This window comes from Thermobia domestica, chromosome 7, assembly GCF_964235325.1.
Source record: "Thermobia domestica chromosome 7, izTheDome1.hap1.1, whole genome shotgun sequence".
Taxonomy (NCBI): Eukaryota; Metazoa; Arthropoda; class Insecta; order Zygentoma; family Lepismatidae; genus Thermobia; species Thermobia domestica.
In genome coordinates, this window is record NC_137460.1 from 166889506 (window position 1) to 166915299 (window position 25794).

The following is a 25794-nucleotide window of genomic DNA, read 5'->3' on the forward strand; positions in this document are numbered from 1 at the left end:
TTTTAAAACTAAAAATTTCAAACAAAAGTTTTAAACTAAAAATATCAGTAATTTTCAAACAAGATTTTTCAAATTTCAAATTTTCAAAAAATTCAAACTAAAAATTTAAAATTAATTAGTGATCGGAAATGGTAGCAAAAATTTTGAATCTTCTAAAAACATATGAAACAAAGATTTGAAAATGATTAACTAATTAAACTGCATCAAGAATAACTCACAGCTGATCAGCCAAACAGACTGCACCAGAAACGATAACTCGAATCCTAAAATTCAAATATTTTAAAATAGTGGTCGAGAAAATTAAACAAAGATTTGAAAGTCATCAACAAATGAGATTGCATCAAAAATAACTTTCCAGTGATCAACCAATCATAATACATCAAGAATAATGACCTTAAACTGTGAATTGTGACTGAATTTGAAAGTGTTGATGCATATCAATCGATATAGCAGACATCATGTGTTAAATTTTTAACATCAATGACCTTAAACAATAAGTCATTCTGTTGTTCAGCGTATGAAATTCTTATGTACATCTAAAGGTTGGTTACCTATCAGGTTTCATGTCCAAAATGTGAAATTTGAAGTAGAGATTAACCAATCAGATTTCATTAAAGTTAACTTTCCACCAATGACTTTACACTATGAGTTGTAACTATAATAAAATGATAATGAAATCTTTCAGTTTTACATCCCATGGCTAGGCTAAACGAGACATGATGAGAAATGAATAGGATGAATAAAGTGGAATGAAACTGGAGAACCCCGAGAAAACCCACAAACATGATGTTTTTCCACCACAAAGTTCACTTACTGCGAGCTGATTTGTGATTATAGTTCAAAATGTGAAATTGATATCAATAGGCTTGAAATTTTGATTTTTGTCAACTTCATACCCTTAATCAGTAGGGCGGGTTAGGTGAACAATTGTGTACTTTATGACAAAAGCATGAAATTTTCAGAATATGACGTACATATCACAAGGTTTATTTTAAGATGTGGAAACATTTTGCGCTTGACCTCTGTTGACCTTGCCGTCTATATAGTAGTCCAAAAAGTATTCAAAAATTCCTAATAAATCTCAAATGCTGCATAATATAACCAAATAAGCAATGTATGTGGTTAATAGGCGTGAGGGAAAGTTTTTGAGTATACATGACAATGACGTCCGCTTCTTGAATTTTCCTCAACTTTCTTAAATGGGAAGTATAGCTTGCGATATGCCATTTTAATATCAAATGTTCTTAAAAATTCAATACTGTGCTTATTATTACTCTATCTGTTACTGGTACGAAGTTATGAGTCATTTTTGATGTGTTGTTTACTTTCTATACAGATTCATTTTTCAAATTAAACAGTGTATGCTAATCATATTTACCTATTTGTGTCTTGCAGGTGACACCGCTTGCTTGGAGAGTTGAAATTGAAGATCCAATTTCCTTAATGTGTTTAATTGTTTTATGAAAGTATGTGACAATCGTTGTGGTAATTCAGGTGTCTACAATTGTAAGCGAGTACTCCCTGGAACGCTTATAATTATGAACCAAAAATTTCCGCTGGAACTGTTCCTTCAGGTGTTTTAATGATAATCTGTGTTCGTTTATTGTGAAAGTGCAAAACAATCATAAGTAGGCATACTAATTCGTGTGTTAGTGTTCTGGTGCAAAATATTAACTACAATGTCAAAGCGTCATGTTATTGTTGTTACGTCAAATCTTCCTCTTCCTAAACAGCCAAAACCTTTTATAATCAAATTGGGCCTATGTGCTATTTATCAGACGGATAATGTTGAAGTTCTGTAGTGTCCAGCAGAATCCACCAGGAAACCTGTAAGTGCAGGATATATCTCTTTGGCAAGTGATCTCTTAAAATTTCGAGACCTGGGAAATAATAGAAGAACTTATTAATAGACTAGATAATGGAGATGGCATTAAGGCCACATTGAGTGTGAACAATGCAAAATAGCACAAGTTATGTAGAGTCTTATTACTCTATCTGTTACTGGTACGATACAGTAATAACTTGCCTAGCACAAGTTATTAGGCAAGACCATACTTCTGAGACAAAGACACAAACCAATTGAAACACAGTCATCTACATATGTTTTACGTACACGTTCAGCTCATCACAAATCTGACTCGACGGATTCTATCTGCTTCTTCTGTAATGAAGTTCTGGTGCTGAAGACTTACATTCAGCATCAACGAAGCAATTGGAGGAAAATGTTCGTAAGTGTGCAATACAATTAGAAGATACAGAACTCCTGATAAAACTTGCTGCTGGAGATATGATAGCGATAGAAGCCAAATATCATCTTAGTTGTTTGCGTAAGCTATGTAACAAAGTAAGACAGATAACCCCCAATTTTGAAAATGCTGATGAAGCTCGTTTACATGGAATTGCCTTCGCAGAGCTAGTGGCGTTCATAGAAGATAGACATGCCGAAACTGTAGCTCCTGTATTCAAGCTGGTTGATCTAGGTGAAATGTATAAGATCCGCCTCCACCAAATTGGTGTATCAGTGGAAAACCGTGTCCATACAACTACACTGAGAAACAGATTACTTGTGTCCTCACCGGTCTAAAATCACATTCGCAAGGTAGGGATGTTTTACGTTTGAGGAAGATATTGGAGACGCTCTTACAAAGGCGTGTAACTATGACAATGACGGTATTCATTTACTTAGAGCGGCTCAAATCGTTCGAAAGGAAATATTATGAAGCTTCCTTTGACGGGTCGTTTCATTCAGATTGTCAGAAGAATGCTGTTCCGCCATCACTACTGTCTTTGGTTAACATGATCTTGAATGCAGCTAGCATATAAGACCGTACGAATGTGGTCAACTCATCCACCACCAAAGCTGCTCTGACTGTATCGCAGCTTTTGGTTTTCAACAGTGTTAAACACGAAAGAACGGGGAAGATTATCAGATCTGTCCGTCATAGCTTGGAACGGGAAACTCCGCTTCCATTGTATATACACTCTATAATTCATGCTGTGACTCGTAACAGGGGACTCATTAATATGCTATTTTCCTTGCGAATATGCGTTCCCTACGATCGTCTTCTTCAAATATCTTCTGACATTTGTAATGGATTATGTGAACAATATAATTTGGAAGGAGTTGTATGTCCCCTTAAACTGCGCTCAGAACTTTTCACAACTGCTGCTGCAGACAACATCGACCACAACCTAGTTCTACGACAGCGTGTGATTCATTTCATGGTACATACATTTCTCTTATGCAAAATCCATCCTATGAATGCAGAGGGAGTGATCGTGGTGTACCAATTATTAATCATTCAACAAGCAGAACTACTAGCATTTGTCTCCTGCTACAAGCCTACACGAGTGTCTCACCAGTATCATTAAAAACCAACCAATTCACAGTACCTCCCGTCTACATGCCTATTAAGCCAGAAAATCTCGTTACTGTGGAGAGAGCTAAAGATGAGGAATTTAAGTGGCTGGATGTTGTAATAGATGCTGTCCAGAAACAAGAAGTACGCGAAGGTAAATGGATTTCATTGTCTGCTTATCATGATAGCAAACAAGAAAATGCCCCCTCCTCCAGCACTGAATGCCCTTTTGCCTCTTTTTGTTGAACATGCGCACTCAGTATCTATGATACGTCATTGTATGGACGTTGTGAAAGCAGCTATTCATCACCTAAACCCAGGACAAATTCCAGTTCTGACAGTTGACCAACCCCTGTACGCCATCGCAAAGAAAATTCAGTGGATATGGCCAGATATTTATGGAGAAGATCATTACTTAATTGTGCTTGGCGTTCTTCACATTGAGATGGCCATTTTAAAGGTACTTGGAGAATGGGTAAAGGGTAGCGGATGGACTACAGCTTTAGTGGAAGTTGATATTGTAAGTTCGGGGAAAGCTGACTCCTTAATTAAAGCTCACAAGAACTCGTCGAGCCTATCAGGTCACAGATGCTGTCTTGCATCATTTGCTTCGTAATGCTTACAATGATCATAATGTGCAAGAGGTAAACTCTGTGTCCTTTGATGAATGGTTGCAACAAAGAAGTAAAGGAAGTGTACATTTCGACTTCTGTTTCAAAACACTATCACTGAAAGTCGTCATGCTTCTCTATGTCAGGTCGTTGGGAAAAGGTAACTTTCACTTGTTTACAGAGGTACTTACTGAATTGCTTCCATGGATGTTTGTCTTGGATCACACTCATTACTCCAGGTGGCTCTCGGTTCATGTGCGAGATATGATTATTCTTCGTGATAAGCACCCAGCCATTTATGCAGTATTTACAGCTGGAAATTTTGTCGTGCATAAAACAAGCAAAAAATTCTCAAGAATAGCTCTCGATCAGTGTTATGAACAGAACAGTGCTGCTATAAAAGGTTCAGGCGGAGCAATTGGTCTCACTGAAAACCCTGGAGCATTACACCATTGGATGTTAGCCGGTCCTGAAATTGCTAGAATGATTGAAAAATTCGAGAATCATTGTTCCCCAAAACAACAGTACGTTTCGGACAGTGATCTGCAACATCATGACCAATTACCTAGTGTGTATGATGCTTTCTTGAAAGATGTTCAGTTTTTAACTGAGGTCATTAAGAATATGGGGAATCCGTTCTTAGAACAAAGCGAAGATCTGTTGGTGCTCGATAAGAAGGTAGTTATGGATGAATCTGTTGCAAACACGGTCAGAAAAGTTGTCTCAGCGGGTAGGAAACAATATGAGATTTTCGTGGAGGAATGGTTAATTAAACGTACGAAACCACTTAATGGCACAATTTCTAAAAATAAATTACCACACTTTAGCAGACCTCCACTGAAAACCAAATCTAAACACCAGTTAAAACTTGAAGCACTCAAAAATGACTGCAGTCTCTACTCTCGGTTGTTTGTATCTTGTCGGACGAAGGTGATTTGGGTGAGATCTTCAGCCATGAAAATCAACCCGTCCTCCCTCCCTTTCATAAGGAGGAAATTTAAGAACTGGTACAAAGTCAGATCTTGTAAGCTCCATTGTATCAAAATCAAAGGATACTGTTTCAGTTGACTCGCCACTTGTAGATGCTATGTTCCTAGACGGAGCAACGGTTGTACAAATGCTGAATCCTTCCACTGCTAAAGTTTTCAGGGAATATGCAGATAATGTGTTCCTGCCTTAAGTAAACACTCAATTAGCCAAGGTGAACCGTGTTGATATAATTTTTGATGTGTACAGAACAAACAGCTTGAAAGCTACAGTGAGGCATAACACAGGAAGAGGTGTCAGAATAATATTAAGAGCAAATACTCAACTACCAAGGAACTGGAAAGATTTTCTACCCGTGGATATAAATAAAACAGAACTCTTCGAGTATATGGCTGAACTATTTATAAATATGCCAATACATGACGGCAAGGCAAGAGTATGCAACACACGGAAATACAGTGCTTTGTGCAGCAGAGTGGTCTGATGTAAGTAAATTATCTCCTTGCTTTCATGAGGAAGCAGACACACGTCTGTTCCTTCATGCTTTAGATGCTGTACAGAAGGGTAGCAAAAAAGTATCTATACGTACAATAAATACAGATGTAATTGTTTTGGCTTTGAATTTATCCCTAAAGATTAAACCCGAGGAAATGTGGATAGCATTCGGAGTTGGACCGAATTTCAGACACATTCCTATTCATGATTTGGTGGCAATTTTGGATCCAAGAATCTGCGATACCTTCCCAGTGTTCTATGCTTTTACCGGCTCAGATACTATATCTGCATTCTTTGACAAAGGAAAGAAAACAGGATGGGACACTTGGAAAGCTTTCCCTGAGATAACCGAAGCCTTTGAGGAGTTCGTTCAGATGCCAAAAACTGAGTGAGGGCTCCCTGGAAAAGTTGGAACGCTTTGTGGTTCTCATGTATGATAGGACAAGTGACTGCATTAAGTTAATGAAGGAAGCAGCTCTTTTCAAGCAAGTATAGGACCCTTGAAAATATTCCACAAACACAACATGCTCTGAAGTTGCACTTGAAGCGTGTTTCATACCACGCAGGTATCTGGAATCAAGCTTTGGTTCTGGATCCACATCTGGCAAGCCCTAGAGACTGGGGATGGATAAATGAAGGAACGGATTGGCAACCTCAGTGGACTATTCTTCTAGAATCTTCAAAATTTTGTTACAAACTGTGGCACTCCTCCTGCAGAAGTATATGTACAGGATGCTGTAAATGTCGGGACAAAGCAGGGAAATGTACGGCATTATGTGCCTGTTCAGGAGGCTGTGATAATTAATTTCAGGAATATTTAACTCATATGAAAACTGTAATTGCAGTACAGGAATACAATAAATAGACTACTTTACAATATTTTTGTTTCCTGGTATTATTTATTACACTTTAATTTCATTTAATTTTGTTTTTCCTAAATTTGTTATGCCAGTAGTGTATTCGATGGAAATTATTGATATTGTCCCATGCGAAACAGAATTTCGGATCTGTGGTCCTACATTTCAGGTGGCACTTTGCGTAACATTTTGCGTTTGTGGAAACTCAGAATACATCACAGTCAACAGAAACGAAGAGCATATTGAATAGGTCCCTTAAGATTGCGTTGTCGGTGGGTTCTTCTGACCTTTTCTTTTTGATGTTGTTATTAGGTACATATTACAAATGACTCATAACTTCGTACCAGTAACAGATAGAGTAAAAATAAGCACAGAATTGAATTTTAAGAAAATTTGCTGTTAAAATGACATATCACATACTATGTTTTCCATTTAAGAAAAATGAGGAAAATTCAAGATGACGGATTTCAAGATGGCGGACGTCATTATCGTGTATCCTCAAAAACTTTCCCCTACACATATTAACCACATACATTGCTTATTGGGTTATATTTTGCACCATTTGACATTTATTAGGAAGTTTCAATACTTTTTAGACTACTATATAGCGCGCCAAGTTCAATGACCTTTCAAGGTCAACAGAGGTCAAGCACAAAATGTTTCCACATCTTAAAATAAACCTCGTGGTATGTACATCATATTCTGAAAGTTTCATGCTCTTGTCATAAAGTGCACAATTCTTCTTATATTTCGAGTTAACCTGCCTCACTAGATAGGACACAAGTAGGATCGTTACCAGAGTCACAAAGAATTACAAACTTTTATTGATTTTTGACATTTCCAATTTTTAAAGATATGTCAAATGTACTTCTCCCAATGAAAGATAATGGGATCTTGTATTGGTAATGTTATAATTTATCTTAGTGAACTTTATGTACAACATTCAATCTTCGCACCTCACACTAGAACATTCACCAAATTTTATCACAATTCCCAAATATCCATGTTTCAGAATCCTGTGGTACTTCCGCAACAATTTTTATAGAGTGAGTTTGGAAAAAAATGAAATGAAATCTTTGAGTTTTACGTCCCACGGTTATGTCGTTTAGGCTAAAGGAGACGGTGATGATGGGTAATGAAGGAAATGGTGGAATGAAGAAAGTGGGAGGAAACGGGAGAACCCCGAGAAAACCCACGCACACGGTGTTTGTCCACCACAAAGTTCACTTGGCGGGGGCTGGGATCGAACCCGGGACCCCTAGCACCAGAAGTGAACGCTCTACCACTGAGCTACCGGGAGAGTGAGTTTGGCTACGGACATATAATTTGAAGTATATATGCCAACTGCCTCTATAAAAATTGTTTTGGAAGTACCGCAGGGTTCTGAAACTTGGATATTTGGATAGGACACATACTAGTTCCTAAGTGAAGTCTTGACCCGACTAAGGTAGCCCCATAGTTTTGGAGCTATAGACCTTTAAAGTTCATTTTTTTAGATTTAAATTTACCAGCGTAGGTATAATTTCTAATTGCTTTCTTGTTAGTAACTGAAAAAAAAAATACTTCTTGCTGTGAGTTCCATTTTATCACAACACATATCAATTTTTAGGCGTCGCGGACCCCTGGCTAGCTCCCACGGACCCCCAGGGGTCTGCGGACCCCACTTTGAGAACTGCTGGATGGTATGTACATGGTAAACAAGGCATTTCCGCACCGAGTGACTATCATCACAATGATTAGCGATCCACAGTTAGTTAGCATCCAATTTTCATAAATATATAGCTGTCACGGTTCGCATACGTCCCTTGTAAGTCAAAAATATCATAGCAGAACGAAAGATGTATATTCCGTTGGAACTTTTTATTTACGGACCGATATAATCGATAGAACCGTACGAATATTGTGAAGAACTACATAACATACTTGTAGTTTTATCTTTTCCTTTTAAATGACAGAACACATAATATAATTTTAATAGTAAAGATGGTTCAAGGAGATAGAAAAGAATGTTTCTTCACTCATAAAGAAACAATAAATAATCTAAAATTCAATTTTCATAGTAGAAAATAGAAACATCATTTGGAGATGAATATTAGCCATTAGTTGTACGCACATTTCAACATATTAAAAAAAAAAAAAAAAACTGATCATCAGGTCTTGAGGACGTGGAAAAATCGGAAACTTCTACTTGATAGAAAATTTTCTGGTCTTTCAAATTGGTCTAGTTCATGTTGTTAGAGGCGGACTGGGAGTACAAGGGTCCACCCGGAGAATGATGCTTAAGGGTTTTGATGAATACCGAGTTGGTCTGGAGTCTGGACTGCCCTGTCACGAATGAACCCTTAGCTGGAGACTTGGATGGCTAATCCCCCGCCCCCACGAAATGTAAAGTTGTGTGTGCGTATCTATAGCCAAGTATTATTACGCTTTCTTTATTTTCTACAGTCTGAAAATCTTTGCAATGAATCGTACATGTCCCTTCAAAGCAGCGACTGTTTATATTGAAAGAGATCTGAATATGATACGATTCCATCTTCAAAATCATGAGAAATTTAATTTTCATGGACGATACATGCAAATGAGTGAATAGATTATAATAAACTTAATTTTATTGCGCAAAATAATAGTCTATCTTTGTAGATTTGTTTACATGATATATAATGGGGCGTTTACACTTGGTCGATTTAGTCGCACGGCTAAATCGACTCGCTGCATTTGCGATTAAATCGAAGCGACTAGGCTGAATCAGATTGGTGGATGTGTTCAATTATTTCAACCGAAATTGAATACAGCTTGTCGACTTGCTCTCCTCTGGTCGATTCGAAATCGCTTGGAAATTCTAAAGATGTCCAAGCAAAAAGTAATTAGTATAATTTGCAGTGTTATAGCAGAAGAATTAAGGGACGAAATTAAATAGCATGACAAGAAAAAGAAAAGAAAATGGTGTTGAATAAGGGAATTTATATTAAGAAAACATTGTTTAGAAGCATAGTATACGTGTACTTTGATGAAAGAATTTTCAGTAGAGAATCTTTGTGTAGGTTTAAGCACTTGTCATGGTTCCACAGTAATAACTCTAAACTTGTAAACATAAAATATACTTTCCTATATTATAGAGAAAGACTCCGCTGGTGAAATTAATATATTACACAGTCGTCTTTCATATGGAATCACTCATCATAACCGCAGTATACCACTTATTAACATAAAATACTGCTTACCTTCAGTTTGCAAAATGTTCCATCAGTGGAAATCAATATCATATTAGTCTACTTTCATATATCAAATCATAACACATACCACGTTACTAACGGGTGCAGGTTTTGTTTTGGTGCATTCTATTTTGGAAGATTTACAGACAAGATTCAATACTTTGCATGAAAAAAAAAATGTTTATAAGGAGCAAATTTGTGCAGGTATCAGAATTAAATACAAAGTAATACCCTATATTTTAGGTTTACAAGTGTAAGGTTACTAGTGTAAAATAATTACAAGTGCTTTACGATGGATAAAATAAGTGAGTGCGTATGAAAGATGGCTATATTAGATGCTATTTTCCACCTGTGGCATATTTCTGCACAGTGTACAGGACCTCTATTTTATGTTTACAAGTGCAGCCTTACTAGTATGAAACCATAACAAGTGCTATTGAAACTCGTATCATGCCAAAATCAACTTTTTTCCACTACCTTCGGTTGCGCGCACACCTACCATTGCTTGCGCTCCTGGCCTCTTCGGACTTTCCCCCTCCCGCGCTGCCATGCGGACCCACCAGCTTCGTCCTGTCTGACTCCGTTAAATAGTATTTTTCTTTCATTGGCCATCTAGCAAAGGCTGGTTTGCGTTTCATAACTAGGTTTTATTCTACGCACCTGGAAGCCGTATTTATACGCAAATCGTAAAAGAATTGTAATTTTTCAGGAATTACTTCTTGTGGCCCCTTTGGATTTTATCTATGCCAAGTGAGGTATTTTCATGGTGCACACTGGAAACTTTTTATGATATAATAAGAAGGATATTAGTGAAAGATTTATAATTTTTCAACAATTCTTTCTAGTGGTGCGGCACAAGTAGACCTGTACATTCTAATGGAGCTTATATAATCTAGCGTAAAAACGATCAGGTTCATGAATCAAGCTATCTTTTGTTGGGATGCAACTTCCACACCTGCAACTGACCTTTTCGAAGCATTTTAATATTTTTAATTTTATTACGTAGATCAGCAGTTGTGATTTTAATACATTTGATGAATAAATCTAGTCTGTTCCTCTAGTAGCAATATTTCTGTAAAGAGTATTTTGTGTATTCCATAAACATTCATTTCTCTCATATAATTATAAAAGTAATTTAATGTACAATAAGCATAACCGCATGCCGGACACTTTTCCTTTCCCTTGAAAATGTTTTGGATTCAGGTGTTTACACTAGGCAATCTAGGCAATCTGATAGAATCGACCACAGAAAATAGAACGTCTTTCAATTCAGTTGACAGTCGATTAGTCGCTTTCGATCAACAAGCGATTAAGTTGAATTCCCATTTACACGGTCGATTAAGTTGAAAGTGACGTCAATTCAACTGAATCGAACGCAAATCGACTAAGTGTAAACGCCCCATAAAGAAGAACATTGAGTAAGCATCCAATTATGTAGATAAGAAAAAATAAAGTAACATTTTGAAAACACAGACCGCCTTATGCAGAGTCGTTTCGAAGTATGATTAGCGTCATACTAAACAACTGACTACTACAGGAGACTTATGTTAGTCGAACTCTTTAGTATGGCACTAATCGCACTTCAAAACGACTCTGCATAAGGCCCAGAAAGTTTAGAGAAACGGTTTTGAAACATTTCTAATAAAGCATACTGAGCGTTTTGCAATTATAAAAATACGTGAGCAATGAAGTTCATTTATCAAACCAACTTTTACAGTAGTATTTTTTCTAAATTCAGAAGATGATTTCCCAATTTCATCGATAATTTCATCATTAGAAATTTTTGCAAAACATCCCTTTCAATGACCATAAGCATAAATCTGATTCCAGAATATGATTTGACAAGGACAAACGCGTACGAGTTTTAATTAATTTAAGATAACTGAATGCTCGCTCACACGATACTTGAGTAACTGAAAGAGTTAGCAAATATTTGTGTACAGTAAACAGTGTTTGGAAAGTGGAAACATGCATGTTATACCTTAGTAGCAAGTTGTAGCAACACACGTAACACTGCTTACACGGATGATTTTCGTTGCTCATCTTCTGAAAAAGAGGTAATGCATTCCTCAGGTTCACTTTCGCCCTCCGAGGCACTACACTGAGTAGAACTGTCTCATTCTGCAACATCTACGTCGGGTTATATCAGTACAGTCTTTATTATTTGCTCTATCACAGTAGTCTGGCAGGGTTTTCTGGAGTTTTTCCAAAAATTTACCTAAATTCAACAATTGAGATTTCAAATTTTCAACTATCTCCTGCAAAGCACCTTCTAGAATATCCTCATTTAGTAATTCATTAAATCGGCAAGGATCAAGACAAGAAGCATCAAAGATTAATTTTTTGTTGTTTGTAAATCTATCATTTAATCTACCCTGGATTTGTATCCCAACCCCATCCCCCCGCAATATTCGCAAATGGGCCCCCGTCAATATTTGTAGTCTATTGTTAGGTATACCGAACTAGAAACTCCATCTTGCTATCCCTCTTCCTCTTTATCGATTCGATCTTTAAAACCGATCTTTAAAACCTTCTACCCGATGCGAGTTTTGAAAACAAGTAAAAACAAATCATAAGTTAGAAAAATTGCAAGAAAGGAGTGGTTCGTTTCCTTTGGGGTTCACTATTTCTCAGGTACTTTATATATACGATAAAAAGAAATTGTCCCAATCTAATGTCCTGTTAATCCCCACAGCTTTGTAATGTCTTTGTTACTCTTGGATAAGAACACGGAAAATAAGCCATGAAAATCCTCCTACAATTGAGAAACCGTGTTAGACATGGGAGTTGGAAACGCGAGTTGTGGAGTTCGAAAGAACCGATTTCTTGGGATTCGGGCCCTGAGCCAAATTTACGACATCACCGATGTTCTCAGGGGAAGCCGACCCTTTTCAGTGCTCTCACCCACGTCCAAAAACTCCATGTTTCATTGGTGATTATAAGGGACCCGACCCTATACTTTCGGGGTCCGATATCTGGGGATATCAGGCTCCGAGGTTGATTTGTGACATTACCGCTGTTCTCAGGGGAAAAGGACCTTTCTATTCCACCTCCCACGTCCAAGAACTTCATATTTCATTGGTGAATAGAAGGGACCCAAGCTCGAAACTTCGAGGTCAAATTTCTGGGACTTCGGGCCAGTTTTCTGACACCACCGCTGTACTTAGGGGACCATTATTTATCACCACCACTCGCCTCCAACAACTCCATGTCTAACACGGTTTCCTTCCGTAGGGGAATCAGTTCCATGCTCTTTATATGATATCGATTGCACATCACATTATTGAATACATATGTTATGGACAAGATAACATTTTCGAGTATTTTTGAGGCTTTGTATTTTTGAAAATTACATGTATTTTTAAGACTTTGTTATTGTCTTATTGATTTTTCAACAAACAAGACTACGGGTTGGGTAGGGGTCCCCTTTCCCTAGTGAGCCCCTCCTTCGCTAGCACAGTGGGCCCGTTAGTTACGCCACTGGTTACTATGACCAGAACGGAGTTTTGAAATAGTTATAACTAATCGAGCAATATCTTAAGTGATTTTGCAGAGGACAGGGCCCACCCGGAAATTTCCGGGTATCCGGGCGGCTCAGTCCGCCTCTGCATGTTGTTGCTAAAATTAGCGTATGACGAAGATAATTACGACAACTCTACGAAGGAAAAAGTAATTACAATTATATTACGATCAATATCTAATTCGACTGTCCTAATACCTCTTGCTAGGGGTTGAAATCAATCAATAATGAGTGAATGAGCAAACCCCACGTCTGCTTAAAAAATGTCAAGCAAAGAAAAATGTTTTTAAAAAACTGCATTTTTAAATGAAACATAGTAAAAATAACTAATGGGTAAGATAGTGAACACCTGCAATTAAAAAAAAAAGCTCAGTTCTACAACGCACATTACCAATAATAATAATAATAATAATAATAATAATAATAATAATAATAATAATAATAATAATAATAATAATAATAATAATAATAATAAACTACTTACGATAATATTTCGTTAACATTCATGATAACTATTTCCTTTCGATGATCACTTTGCAAGTAGCCTAAAATTGTTCATAATCTTTTGCTTTACTAAAACTGAAATATCACTCCTGAAGATCACGAGCGTTATCCTTGCAGAGGAATTAAGTAATTTCTGGCAACATGCTAGCTACATATGTTCCACATTCTTCGCATTAACTAGTGTACTGGCAGCTTCATAAAGGACTATTGTACACTTTCATTTATTCTTTGCTCAGTCCGCGAGTATTCTTTTCATCTTACACGGCTCTATAATGTTGATAGTGTATAAGAAAGAAAGAAGAAGCGTTTCGCTTTTGCAACACGGACAATAACAGCCACGCGTTAATGTTTTCGCGTGGCGTCGTGATTAACCAGTTACTATTCACTCGTTGATTCCGCCCTCTAAAACAGTTACTGCTTAGCATGAAGGCTGCGGTTATAACTTCTTCCGTGTGGAGGTGGGCAGTGCTTCGGCGCATGAATAATAGTCAGTTTGTTCGCGAGACATCTATTCTTCATTTACGTGATTTCGTTTCTCTCCTGCTGCTTTGTAGGTCATTGGGGCTTTTAACCCGATACACGTAAGGGATAAAGTAGACACGTAAAAACAGTGCACTCACGGAATGGGGAAAACGACTGTAATCAGAATCACCTTCATAGTTTGCAGTATCGTTGTTATTCTTTTAACTTGTATAGGTAAGAAATATTTGTATAATACTAATATTTTATGAGTCAGCTTGTTTTTGGTCAGTGTTCAGAAAATTTTCATTGTCTTAGTGTTTTAAAAATCCTCAAGTATAATATTGAACCCAACATATGAATGGTCGTTGTTGAAAGGGGAATGCCTGTAATGTGTTTAAAGTGAAACATTGGGCGCCGATCCTGGGGGGCTGTGAGGCCTGTTTCCTCCCCCAAAGTTTGCTTGCGTCCCTGTATTTATAGTAAAATTTTCATTGGTTTCTTGTAGATGTCTGACTATATTGCTTGCTCCCCCAAATTTATACAGAAATCGGCGCCACTGATACATATCCCCTTTCAATGACCAATTCATATGTAGAGTACGTATATGTAGTAATATATACAAGTATGTGAGTAGTCAGTCGTTTAAGAGTGAGTTTTATATTTGGAAGGAATGAACATTCGAGAGCATTTTTAGTTGCGAGATTGGATTATCAATTCGCTCTTATAGAATTTTCCATTGCATGCAAAGACTTATTCAGAAGGGGGTTCATGGGATCCGGAGCCCCGGAAATCTTTTTCATAATTATAACATTTATTTTTGGTAAATAACTTTGAATAAATGAATGTATGTTTAAGTCCGAAAATAAATGCGAAAGCTAACAGTGAATGGAACCATTGGTATTGAATGTTCATGAGTTACACAAGATGACGATAGAAATTGTTCTTATGTCTCTTTCTCTTTGTTTTTCTCAGTATGATTCGAAATACGCTTCTTTCATTCACTTTAGAACCAACTCAATAAAATTATCAAGACCGATACTTTTATTTTTACTTTCGAGCGACTAGGAAAAAAGAAAGTATGATGGTCGTGAAAAACTCGAATTCGAAATTTCAACAGATTTATGCGTGTCATGGTTCCTACATACCTAAAAGAAAGTGTTTTTTCGATGTCCGTCCGTTCATCCCGATATAAATGTGTTCACTTGCCTAGAGGCCGTACCATTCAACGTAACTGCAGCAGATTTTAAACTTCAGGCTTTTGTAGGATTCTCTAATTTTTTTTTTTTTTTTTTGTTATCTTTTTTAAATATTTATTTTCTTCCTAGTCCCAATATTAAGGATAATTTACTGAAGGCTGAAAATTAAAAATTGCAATTTTCTCGAAAAGGCTGTAATGATTTTGGTTAAATTTCAATACATGAATAATTCATTAACAACCTTATACGGTGATGTCAGTCATTTTCCTTAGAAGAATCTAGAAGGGGTAGTTTACCCTTAGAGGTGAGTTCTTTTAAAATATTTTCTAAAAGAATGTGATTTTGTTCATATTTCATAAATAAATATTTTTATTACTAACCTGATAATATATCATAAATCATTTGTGTGAAAAAACACACAACGGATAATTTACTCTTGGGGTGAGTTCCTTTTAGGACTTATTTTTTTTTAACGTCTCAGATATTTTCTTAATGTTTTATAAATACATATTCCATTAATAACCTATAATGAAATATAATTTATTCTTAGGAAAATATCCGCAATTTTGCTTTTGGGAGCTGAATTTCCTCGATCGAAGTTTCCTTCGAAAACGTCTATAATTTTCTTCATATTTCGCTAATAGATGTTTCAGTTATAGCTCTAGAATTAACGTGATTTAGTTCAAGAATTTGAAGCAAGAAAGCATAGTGCGGTGACCCATATCTTTTATTCATGTAATGTATACATTTGTGTGCATTCACGTTTGATTGTTATGAAGTCAACTTTGTAATTCACTTTTAAATTACTTGTGTTCTTGAATAAGTACTACTTTACTAAAAGAGAATTCAACACAGAGCTATTTGCCTAGGTTAATGTGTCTTGCTTACTGTTTTCCTTCAGTAAAAATCCTTTTGGGAGGATATATATATATATATTTATATCAGTGGCGTATTTACGATTTTATTTCGGGGAGGGCTTTGCTAACTTTCGGGGGGGCTTTGCCTGAAAATGTGAAAATTCTGCAAGATATTTCATATACTTTACTATAGTAAGATTTCGGGGGGTCCTTAAGCCCGGAAGCCCCCTAAATACGCCACTGATTTATATATTGTACTCACGCAAGATTGATTAGTATTTACACATTATTTCTCTGGTGTTGAAGAATTTTATGCGGGAAAAATAACCTTGGCTACCCAATAAAGAGAAACAGCTTTTATAGAAGTTTTAAAAAGTAAAAAAGTCTATATTTTTAAAAATTCTCTCAAAATTCTTAGAAATGTTCTCGTCTCTAAACTTTAGTTATATTAAGATTCTGTATCACCAAATTTGGGATGAATGGCATATATTTATTTGCTTCAGTAGTGCTTTATTTGCGTACCATCTCTATTTGGGCATAGTAACATTTCATTAGAGAGGTGAAATAAATTATTATATTTGTATATCAATAATGTATGCCATATAAAATTATAATATCTGATATTTATTTACAAACTTCCATATACAGCCTGTGAGGCCAATGCACACAAATATCATAGCTGGTAGAAACAGCAATAACAGCCGTGACGGGAGCCAAGTAAAACCTATATTTAAAGATACCCTCCCTCCATTTGTTAAGTGAAACTTACGGAAACATGGAAATTCTTCAGTTATGGTATCTGCAGCGGATTGCAAAGCTGTAACATTAACTAATAACTTACCCGAATAAAACTTTAAGTTCGAATACTTGGATTACGAAATAAATAGTGGTATAAGTTTAGTTATAAAATACCTCCTTCCCATCACGGTTAGACAGTTCTGACACTGCTAAATTTACAAACACAGCAATCTCATGAAATATTCACTTTCACGAGATTTGTTTTTACAAGAAACGCTTCTAAGCTAAATGGAGATAACCTTTTTATATGTATGAATGATATTGATTTTATTTCACATGATAATATGTAATATTTTACTTTACTGTCAGATTCAGCATGCACGTTTCAGTATTTGACCATTAATTCTTTTTCAAATATTTCTATATTAAAATTTATTTAAATAATAATCTAAGATATAGAAATAACATAATCGCCTCTGAACTTCTATTTCAAAACAAATACAGCTCTCCGCTTTGGCACATATATATTTTGCATATTATAGGCATAGGCTTCTTTAAACAAATTCTAATCATGGAATCATTACTTCATATTTTGTACAACTGTAAGCAAAATAAATGACGCTTCTCTTTATTTTGAAGATTTTTTAAAATATCTCCGTTTTCTTTATATGTTCGAAATTTCGGAAGGTTTCCCCAGCAGGACACGTTAACAACAAACCCGTTTTTAATATTTGTGTTAGATATTAGCTTAAAATAAATAAATTAGAAACAAAAAAACTTTAAATCGACCGAAATCACGAGAATTACCAACTCTGCTAAAGTGGAAAATTTTCAAGAACGTGTGGGAATTCTGCAGTTCAACACGAAGCAGCGACATCTATGTCATTGAGAGAAATGTGGATTAAATCTACAAACGAAACTTTTAACGAAACATTTCTAATGTGTCTTATTACGTGCATTATCTGCAAACTCCAAATATATGAATCTATACTAATGTAAGCATTAACATATAGATAGAGCAAAAAGTGGAAATTGCCTATGGAAAACGACGAATGGGTAGCACGATCGTTATGAAAAATCATCTTTACCATAGAACAGGTTCAGTTTGCGTAAGAAAACAAATAGCTCAGTTAGTTAAAGCAACGAGTCTGTATGACGGAGTTAATTGGTTCGAACCCCCATAGAAGTGCAACTGTCATTTTTATTACTATGGTTATTTTATTTATTTTTTATGTGGAAAGAATCAAATTGTAATATATGTGTAAAACTCATGACGATACCAAAAAAAAAAATGTCGTTGTCGCACTTGCATTAGTGTCCCTAATTTTTGTTTGCAAACAGTTTCGTAATTATTTCCCCTGTGCTCACTGCTCACTACATGCTCACTGGCTCATAACGAATATTTTCCAGTAAATGTTAATTATAATTTTGAGAATTTTATAAAGTTTTACAATGTTTATCACTAGATAGTCTTCTATCTACATTTTTGGACACTTTGATAACAGATTTCCCCATTAAATGTTTAATTTTCCTTATATATATTTAATTACGGAAAAGTTTTACAATGTATTTGTTTTAAATTGAAATTGTTTTGAATTTACCCCATGAGGTAAGTAGCCCGAAGGAGAACTGAAGTAACTGATATTCTATGTAAAAACAGCTAATTTTAGATTGATGACGCTTCTTACCTTCAGCACATAATCTTTACGTTAGAGAGTCAGACAGAAAGATCCTGCTTTTTCCTCCCCTATGACCACTCATCTTAAACTTCTACATACCATGGTTCGTTTCACACAATTTCGGTGCTCTTTCAAATACATTCATATAATAATAATAATAATAATAATAATAATCCTGAATAGGCCACCCTTACATAATGTAGTAACCTTAGACATCTTAGTTTAAAAGTGCTTTCTTTAGTAATAATTTGAGCAACCACGTAACAAAATTTAAAATTTAGGAGGGACACGACGTTTTATTTTGCCCCTCTCTTTTCAGCACCCTCCCAAAATAAAGTATTTAATTTCTGACAAACAGGGCAGACAAAATGAATAAGAAATATATTTAGAGATCCTTTCCTCCGTGAATGGAATATCACTTAACATTTTTTATTCTACCGAAGGTGACCCTAGGCCGTTATGGTTAGGTAACAAAAGAAATACGTAACATATTTATTGCACCCCTTGACTGTAATATTACCGCCTCTTTATTGGTTCGAGGGCGCCCTACTCAACCAAGGGTGCAAAAAGAATAGGAAAAGTGTCTAAAGATTACAAAACACGTTATATTTTGTCAGAAACATGGCAGTGTATACACAGCATTGCTTTCGCTAACAAGTGTTTCACCCTTGAGTCGCTTATAAAATCAGGCAGAATAAACTTTTGTCGATCATTGCTCTAGAGGGATTTGTCCAGGATCTTTTGGTGTCTGGCTAATAACGATGAGTATGTTTATTTACAACACCGTTAAAGAAATATCAAACTTTCTGAAAGGAACTTACTTAGGAAACCTCAGATTCTCCTCATATTTAGCCAGAACCCATTCTGAAAAATTGCATCTGGTGTTCTGGGTGAAAGATCTATGGGACTATTAGAAAAATATATATTCCCGTTTCCACGCTGATGGTAGAATTTCTGAAACCGTTATTGAATTACGTTCGAAGCATAGGAGTAAATAGCGCCCCCGCAACCCTGTGGCGTGGGAATCGCACAAGCTGCAAAGCCAAAAAATATATAGAAAGTACGCAAGGGCGGACCAGGCCAAATTTTTATCCGGGCAAAGTGACTTTTTGGAGCCCTCCTCCCCTAGTACTAGCCTATATTTTACATTTTATCATAGTGTTTTTAATATTTTAAACCCATTTTTCAAAAAGACATTCATTACCTAGGAAAGCTTCACAAAGAATATGGCCTGCTATAAACAATACGAACTCCACTTTCCCGCTTGGCCTAGTGGCTAGCACGCGGGAAAGTGGAGTTCGTATTGTCCAATTATGTGGTCCCGGGTCCAATTCTCGGTGTGTTACTTTTGAACGATAAACGTGGTTCGGATTCCAGTATAATCAGTATCCACATCTCCTTTGGCCATTAAGGCATAACCATGGAACGCTAAACTCAAGCAAACAAACAAACAATACTTACTCTCCCTCCACTTTTTATTCTACATGCCATCTCTCCATTTGTCGATACAGTCCCCTTAGTACTATGAAACTCTCTTCTTCCATGGTGTAATGGAAAAAGACTATGTAATTGCCTCTACTTTACAAGAATATAAACCAAAAAGGTCAGTAGAAAACACATTATAAAATTTACTTTTTAAGGCTCGTTTTGGATACCCGAGCAGTCGCCCGGACCTTGGTCCGCCCCTGAAAGTACGGACGCATAACTAGGGGCTGCGAAGGAGAGATTAACCTTCATGTTATGCCACTGGTTTGACGTATTTGGAATGTTCAGTAACTGATCGGTTAGTGAAATAATTTCGACGGTTACTGATAGTTAAAGCTTAGCTAAGACAAAGTTACCTAATCAAATACATTTGATATCGCGATGTAACAATTTGATTTTTCCTCACATAAAAAGAGGAAACAATAGTAATAAAAACCCTTGCTCGTACTGGGCTCGAATTAATAAACTATTTCGTTCAGACTAGTTGTTCTGACGAACTGAAATTTGATTTCTTACGCGAAAGGTCTGTTATATTACGTGGCATGCTTTTCATTATGATCGTGCTGTTAATTTATTCTTTCGATAGGTAGTTTCCACTGTTTGCTTTATCTATATAAATAAATGTATAGATTCATATATTGAGAGTCTTTGGGTAATATGTGTAATAATTTCACGACAAATAAAATTGCTTAAATGTATGCTATGATTGACCCTGATTGTCTGTTCCTATGGAGTTTGGAAAACAAATACATCAAAATTGTTCGAAGTAATACGAACACGGCTTAAGAACAGGGACGGAACCGGGTTACCACTCGATTGACCTTGAGGGCAAATCACCAAAGGGTAGCTATAAACGAAAGTTCAGCATGCATTTCTGTGGAGTTCTGTTCAGTATTGCTATCTGCCAACATTTTACAAACCTCACTTTTCGATAGAGCGCAATGACAAAGAACCAAGGGGAAACAATTCTTGCCCTTGTTAACGTGGAGTATCACCATGCCCAATAAAAATGTCGCGTCTCCTTGAAGTGATACTATAACCGCTACCAGGTTATAGAAGGATTTTTTGTGGACACTCTGTATATTTCGTAATGACTGTGATCATTATTTTCGATTTATACTTTATTCTGCAACGCACATAAGTTCTTTATTTGGTGGGAATTGCTTCTTTCCCACACAATTGGACAAAGAAGTCTTTCATCATTTTTTCATATATATATTTAAAACATTGCTTTTGCTGAGAACATTTCAGTTAGTGACTAACCATTTCAGTGTTTCTCCGTGACATTATATGCACAGTATATATTCTATAGTTATTGGGAACTGAAGTAAGTGCTTTCTTTAATCGCTTATGGAAACATTATAATAGATTAGAGAAATACGGGCTGACCAGATGTTCTAGCAACCAAAGTGGCACCAACTGCGTTGTTCTGCAGTCCGTTATCTGTACTTTCTCACGCCAAAGTTATCGCCGTGTCTAGTGCATTATAGGCAGCTGACCAATATTAACATATATTATTTTTCGTATTACTTTTAAGAAAATCGTATATTTTAGTCACAGTATGTCCCAAAACTATTTGGAATTGATTAGTAAGATTGTTTTTGTTATGGAGGATTTAAAAAAAAAATAACGAAGAGAAATGAACACAACACTGAACACTGAGGATGTATAACAATTTTAGTCGCTGAAATCACGCTTTGCCCTTTTCGGGCAATATAGCCCTTTATATATATATATATATATATATATATGATTATGATTCAGATATCACTACAAATGCTTCTCTCACACCATTGACACACTTGGGGGATTAGCACTGGGGAAAAGTTGTCTGGATCGTCCCACGATGAATCCAGTTGTTACACTGAACAGTCCTGCAGCGTAAAGGTGAATCTTCAGCAAATAGACAAAAAGAAGGTCTCCACAGTGGAATACTGATATTGGAGGGCGCGTGTATAACTTTTTAGCGCACTAGGTTTGTGAACCTGGGACTTCACTAGTTGGGGCTAGCCGTAAGAAATCGTCCTTCACCGGCTAAATAGCTTGTGCCCCTTCACAAAAAGTCGTATCTGAAGCTCGACACGACATGCGTGGGTTACGGCTTCCAGACCTGGAGTCAAACTCCCTGAGCACCGAAGCTCAATGAACGGGTTGCAATGGTTAACTGAAAGTGTTGGCAGTTCATTTCAAAAATCACTCCGTTAACTCACCTGTATGCACATACAAACAGAATACGGAAAATAATATATGTTAATTTTGGTCAGCTGCCTATAATGCACTAGACACGGCGATAACTTTGGCGTGAGAAAGTACAGATAACGGACTGCAGAAATGCAAAATTCGATAACACTCAAACGAGTTGGAGAACTTATTCGTACTAAGCATATTTCTCCTTAGGTGTCAAATATAACTGAGAGTTCCTGATTTTTAATATTTACGAAAATTTACACATTGAGAGACAAGGAGAAAATAACAATTAGCAACAATTTAAAAATGCACGAAATTAACAGATATCAAATATAGAACCATTAACAGAATTAACTCTGTAATTCGTTTTCTCCATTCATTTTCCTTCCTTTACTTTCAGGATTACATCATCACTGAATTTTTCCACTGGAGATTATCTTTCATTTAACAGCATCCAATTGGATCTCAGCCTTGTAAATGGAACATTTTTAAAAGTGTAAAGGTCGAGAGGGAGAATCGAACCGGACCAGGAAATTGGCAAACCAGAACACTAACCATTCACCTAAAGCGTTACTTACTCTGGCTCGCCTAAATAAAGAGCCTTTCCTGTTCACTTAAAAGAGTAGCTTGTTTATAGTTAAATTGATTGGCAAAACACAGGAATATGTAATTGAGGACTCGGAGGGCATTATATCATTGTATTCACTAAATTATCTAGATTTTTAAAAAACAAAATACGAATCTCCTTTATTTTGGATCAAATTCAGCGCGAATCAAATACACGAAAACAAACTAAAGACGAATCAAGTAACGCGTAGTAACCGTGGTTCAGTGGTCAAGGCTCTCAAACATTGATCTGAAGGTTCGGGAAAGTTTTTTTTCAATATATGGAAACATTTCCTTAAATACAAAGTTCTGTTTTGAAGTGTTTGAAAAACAAAATCAATTAGTTTCGTCTCGTTTCAAAGCTCAGTCACATTTATTCACAATGTCCGTCATTTATATACGGAGACGCTGAAATGACGAACGTTAAAATTGTTATAATGGGAACAAATTTCTGATTTGAATATCAATCTTAAACCACACGTCCAAAATGAAAATCATTCATGTTCCTAATACCTATTGCAGTATACGGGTGTATGTGTAGAGAAAGAGAGTGCAAGAGAGAAAGAGAGAGAGGGAGAAAAGAGAGTATGTGTGTCAGAGAGAAAAAACAATACATGCTTGTATTCTTACTTACAACGGAAAAAGTTATTGTAATTCATATTCTGTTTTTTTATAAAGCGATTTGAACACTTGAAGCGACTTAATGTTCATAGAGCTGCTTTCTCTCAAAGCTTTGGTAATTAATATCGCAAATAGTGCGATTCTTTGTAATAGATGTCAGAGAAATAAATACATGTTTTTAGCAGGATATTATCATCTACCCCTAGCTTCTATTGATGGTATAAAAATAATATTGGGTTTAACGTCCCTTTCGGCAGCGAGGCTATGTGAGACGTTTACCTACTGATTAGTGTGGAATCCGAACGACATGAGCTCACATCGGGAATCGAACCAGGTCTCTTACGTCAAAGGTGCGTACGCTGACTGCTTAGCTAGAAACGAACTCGGTATGAAAATAGAATATCACATATTATCCCATATTATTTCACAGACAGATTTCTGTTTTATGATCAGTTAAAATAGTATTTCTGGATACTGTAGCGAAAAATGTGATTGCTATTTCATGCACTATAAGAAAAATAGAAAGAATAAACACAGTAAAGACGAAACAAGGAAAAGGATTCAATGTAAAGTGCTATGCCTCCTGGAATAAATCATTCAATATATTACAAGTAGTGATCTCAACGGGTCGGGCCGGGTTGAAGACTGACCCGTCCCGACCCGTGACTCGAACCGTGATCCGACCTGAATGACCTGACCCGACAACCCGACCCGAATAACCCGACCCTAGCTGACCCGATTGATCCGACCCAACAACCCGACCCGAGCTGACCCGACTCACCCTACCCGACAGCCCGACCCGAGTAGCCTGACCCGACAACCCGACCCGACCCGTAACCCGACCCGAGCTGACCCGATCCGAGTCGGGTCGAGTCGGGTCAACCCGATCCGTTTGAGAGCACTATGGTCACGACACTGGGTGAACGCCAAAATGCACTCCCATTGGGAATTAAACCCGTACTACGTGTACCGAATTCTTACACGTTAACCACTAGCTAGATCAAGCAGGGGATTTGTATATGCATCTTAATGAATATTTGGTACTTTTGAAGTTTGGTATTTCATTTTATAACTGATACCAATGTCCGACGTGGGAGAAATTTATATTTTTTCTTGCTTTAGTTCTATGTGACGAAATTTTTCTTCAAGGTCAGTGTTCTTACCAGCTCGGATGGCAGGGGGTCTTCTCGGAAGGCAGTAGCAAGAGTCTCTTGGCGGAGACAAAAGGAAATCGTTTAAATACAATGATAAGGGTTGAGGAAACAGGAGAACACCTGTGATTTTTTTCAACCCTTCAACTTTCATTCCAAAATAGGTTCTTGTGATTCCGGGACCCGTGCCACTTTGATTTTTATTTCTCGGTAATTAAAACGTATTTTACAGTATATATAGTTGCACTAAGAAGATACATAATATGAATTTTGTAATTTAAAATTTAAAAATATAGTATGATATTTAATTATAAAGTACTCATTTTATTTCATCACTTTCAGCCCAACAAATGAAATTCAAACAATTCGCTCCCTGGGTCTTGGTCATCAATACTGCGTCTTATTCTTTGTCTTGCAGTCAAGTCTTGGTCCTGCATTTCGTAGTCTTGGTGGTCTTTCATGATGTACAAGAGCCAAGAATGCTCGCCTCATCGGTACAAATGAAGACCAAGTGTGATTTTGATTATGGTCTTTCGTACTATACGAAAAGCAAGAAAATACGCTCATCGCTACTTGGTGATAACCAAAACAAGGCCAAGAGCAAGATTACTATGCAATTCGTCTTGCATATCCAATCTTTATCTTGTTCTTGTATCGATGTTCTTGGGCTTGGTGAAATAAAATGAAATATTCAGTTTAAGGTCCCTCGATTCTGCACCGAGGCTAAGGGATACGGTGACCATGAGAAATGAATGAAATGGTGGAATGAAGAAAGTGGGAGGAAACAGGAGAACCCCGAGAAAACCCACTACATGGCGTTTCTCCATCACAAAGCCTACTTAGCACAAGCTGGGATCGAACCATGGACACCATGCACCAGAGATGAATTCTCTACCACTGAGCCACCGCAGCACTGCTTGGGCTTGGTCGTCCATATCCAATCTTTCTTTTGGCCTTACTTAAACAACTTCTAGTTTTGTTCTAAATCCAGACTCTATATTGGCGTAGATATTAATATTACAGTCGATTGGTAAAATCAATCTTCCACATTTAAAAATTAAAGTACACACAATTACAAAAATAAGCATTTACCATAAAAGCACAAGCTGCAACTGTTCAAAATAGATTTATGGTTTCTATAAAATCAATTGAAAATTGCTATTTTTAATTAGGCAGCTAGTGAAAAACAGCAGTTTTCGACTCCAGCCGAGTTTAAGCTCAACCTAAACTCAGTTGACCAAAGTGAACTGACCCGACTGACCCGACC

The 25794-nt window shown here is 36.6% G+C and overlaps 2 protein-coding genes across 2 annotated transcripts in view; one reads left to right on the plus strand and one right to left on the minus strand.

Moving 5' to 3' along the window:
- The window catches only part of LOC145690558 (uncharacterized), a 638254-nt gene extending 624601 nt beyond the window's left edge, over window positions 1-13653 (minus strand). The window contains exon 1 of the mRNA XM_081765565.1: window positions 13526-13653. Within this exon, the coding sequence (XP_081621691.1) occupies window positions 13526-13544 (19 nt within the window). The 5' untranslated portion in view covers window positions 13545-13653. The remainder of the gene's footprint in view (window positions 1-13525) is intronic.
- Window positions 13654-14106: 453 nt separating this feature from the next.
- LOC145690559 (uncharacterized) overlaps window positions 14107-25794 on the plus strand; it is a 499198-nt gene continuing 487510 nt past the window's right edge. The window contains exon 1 of the mRNA XM_081765570.1: window positions 14107-14241. Coding sequence (XP_081621696.1) covers window positions 14169-14241 — 73 coding nt within the window. The 5' untranslated portion in view covers window positions 14107-14168. The remainder of the gene's footprint in view (window positions 14242-25794) is intronic.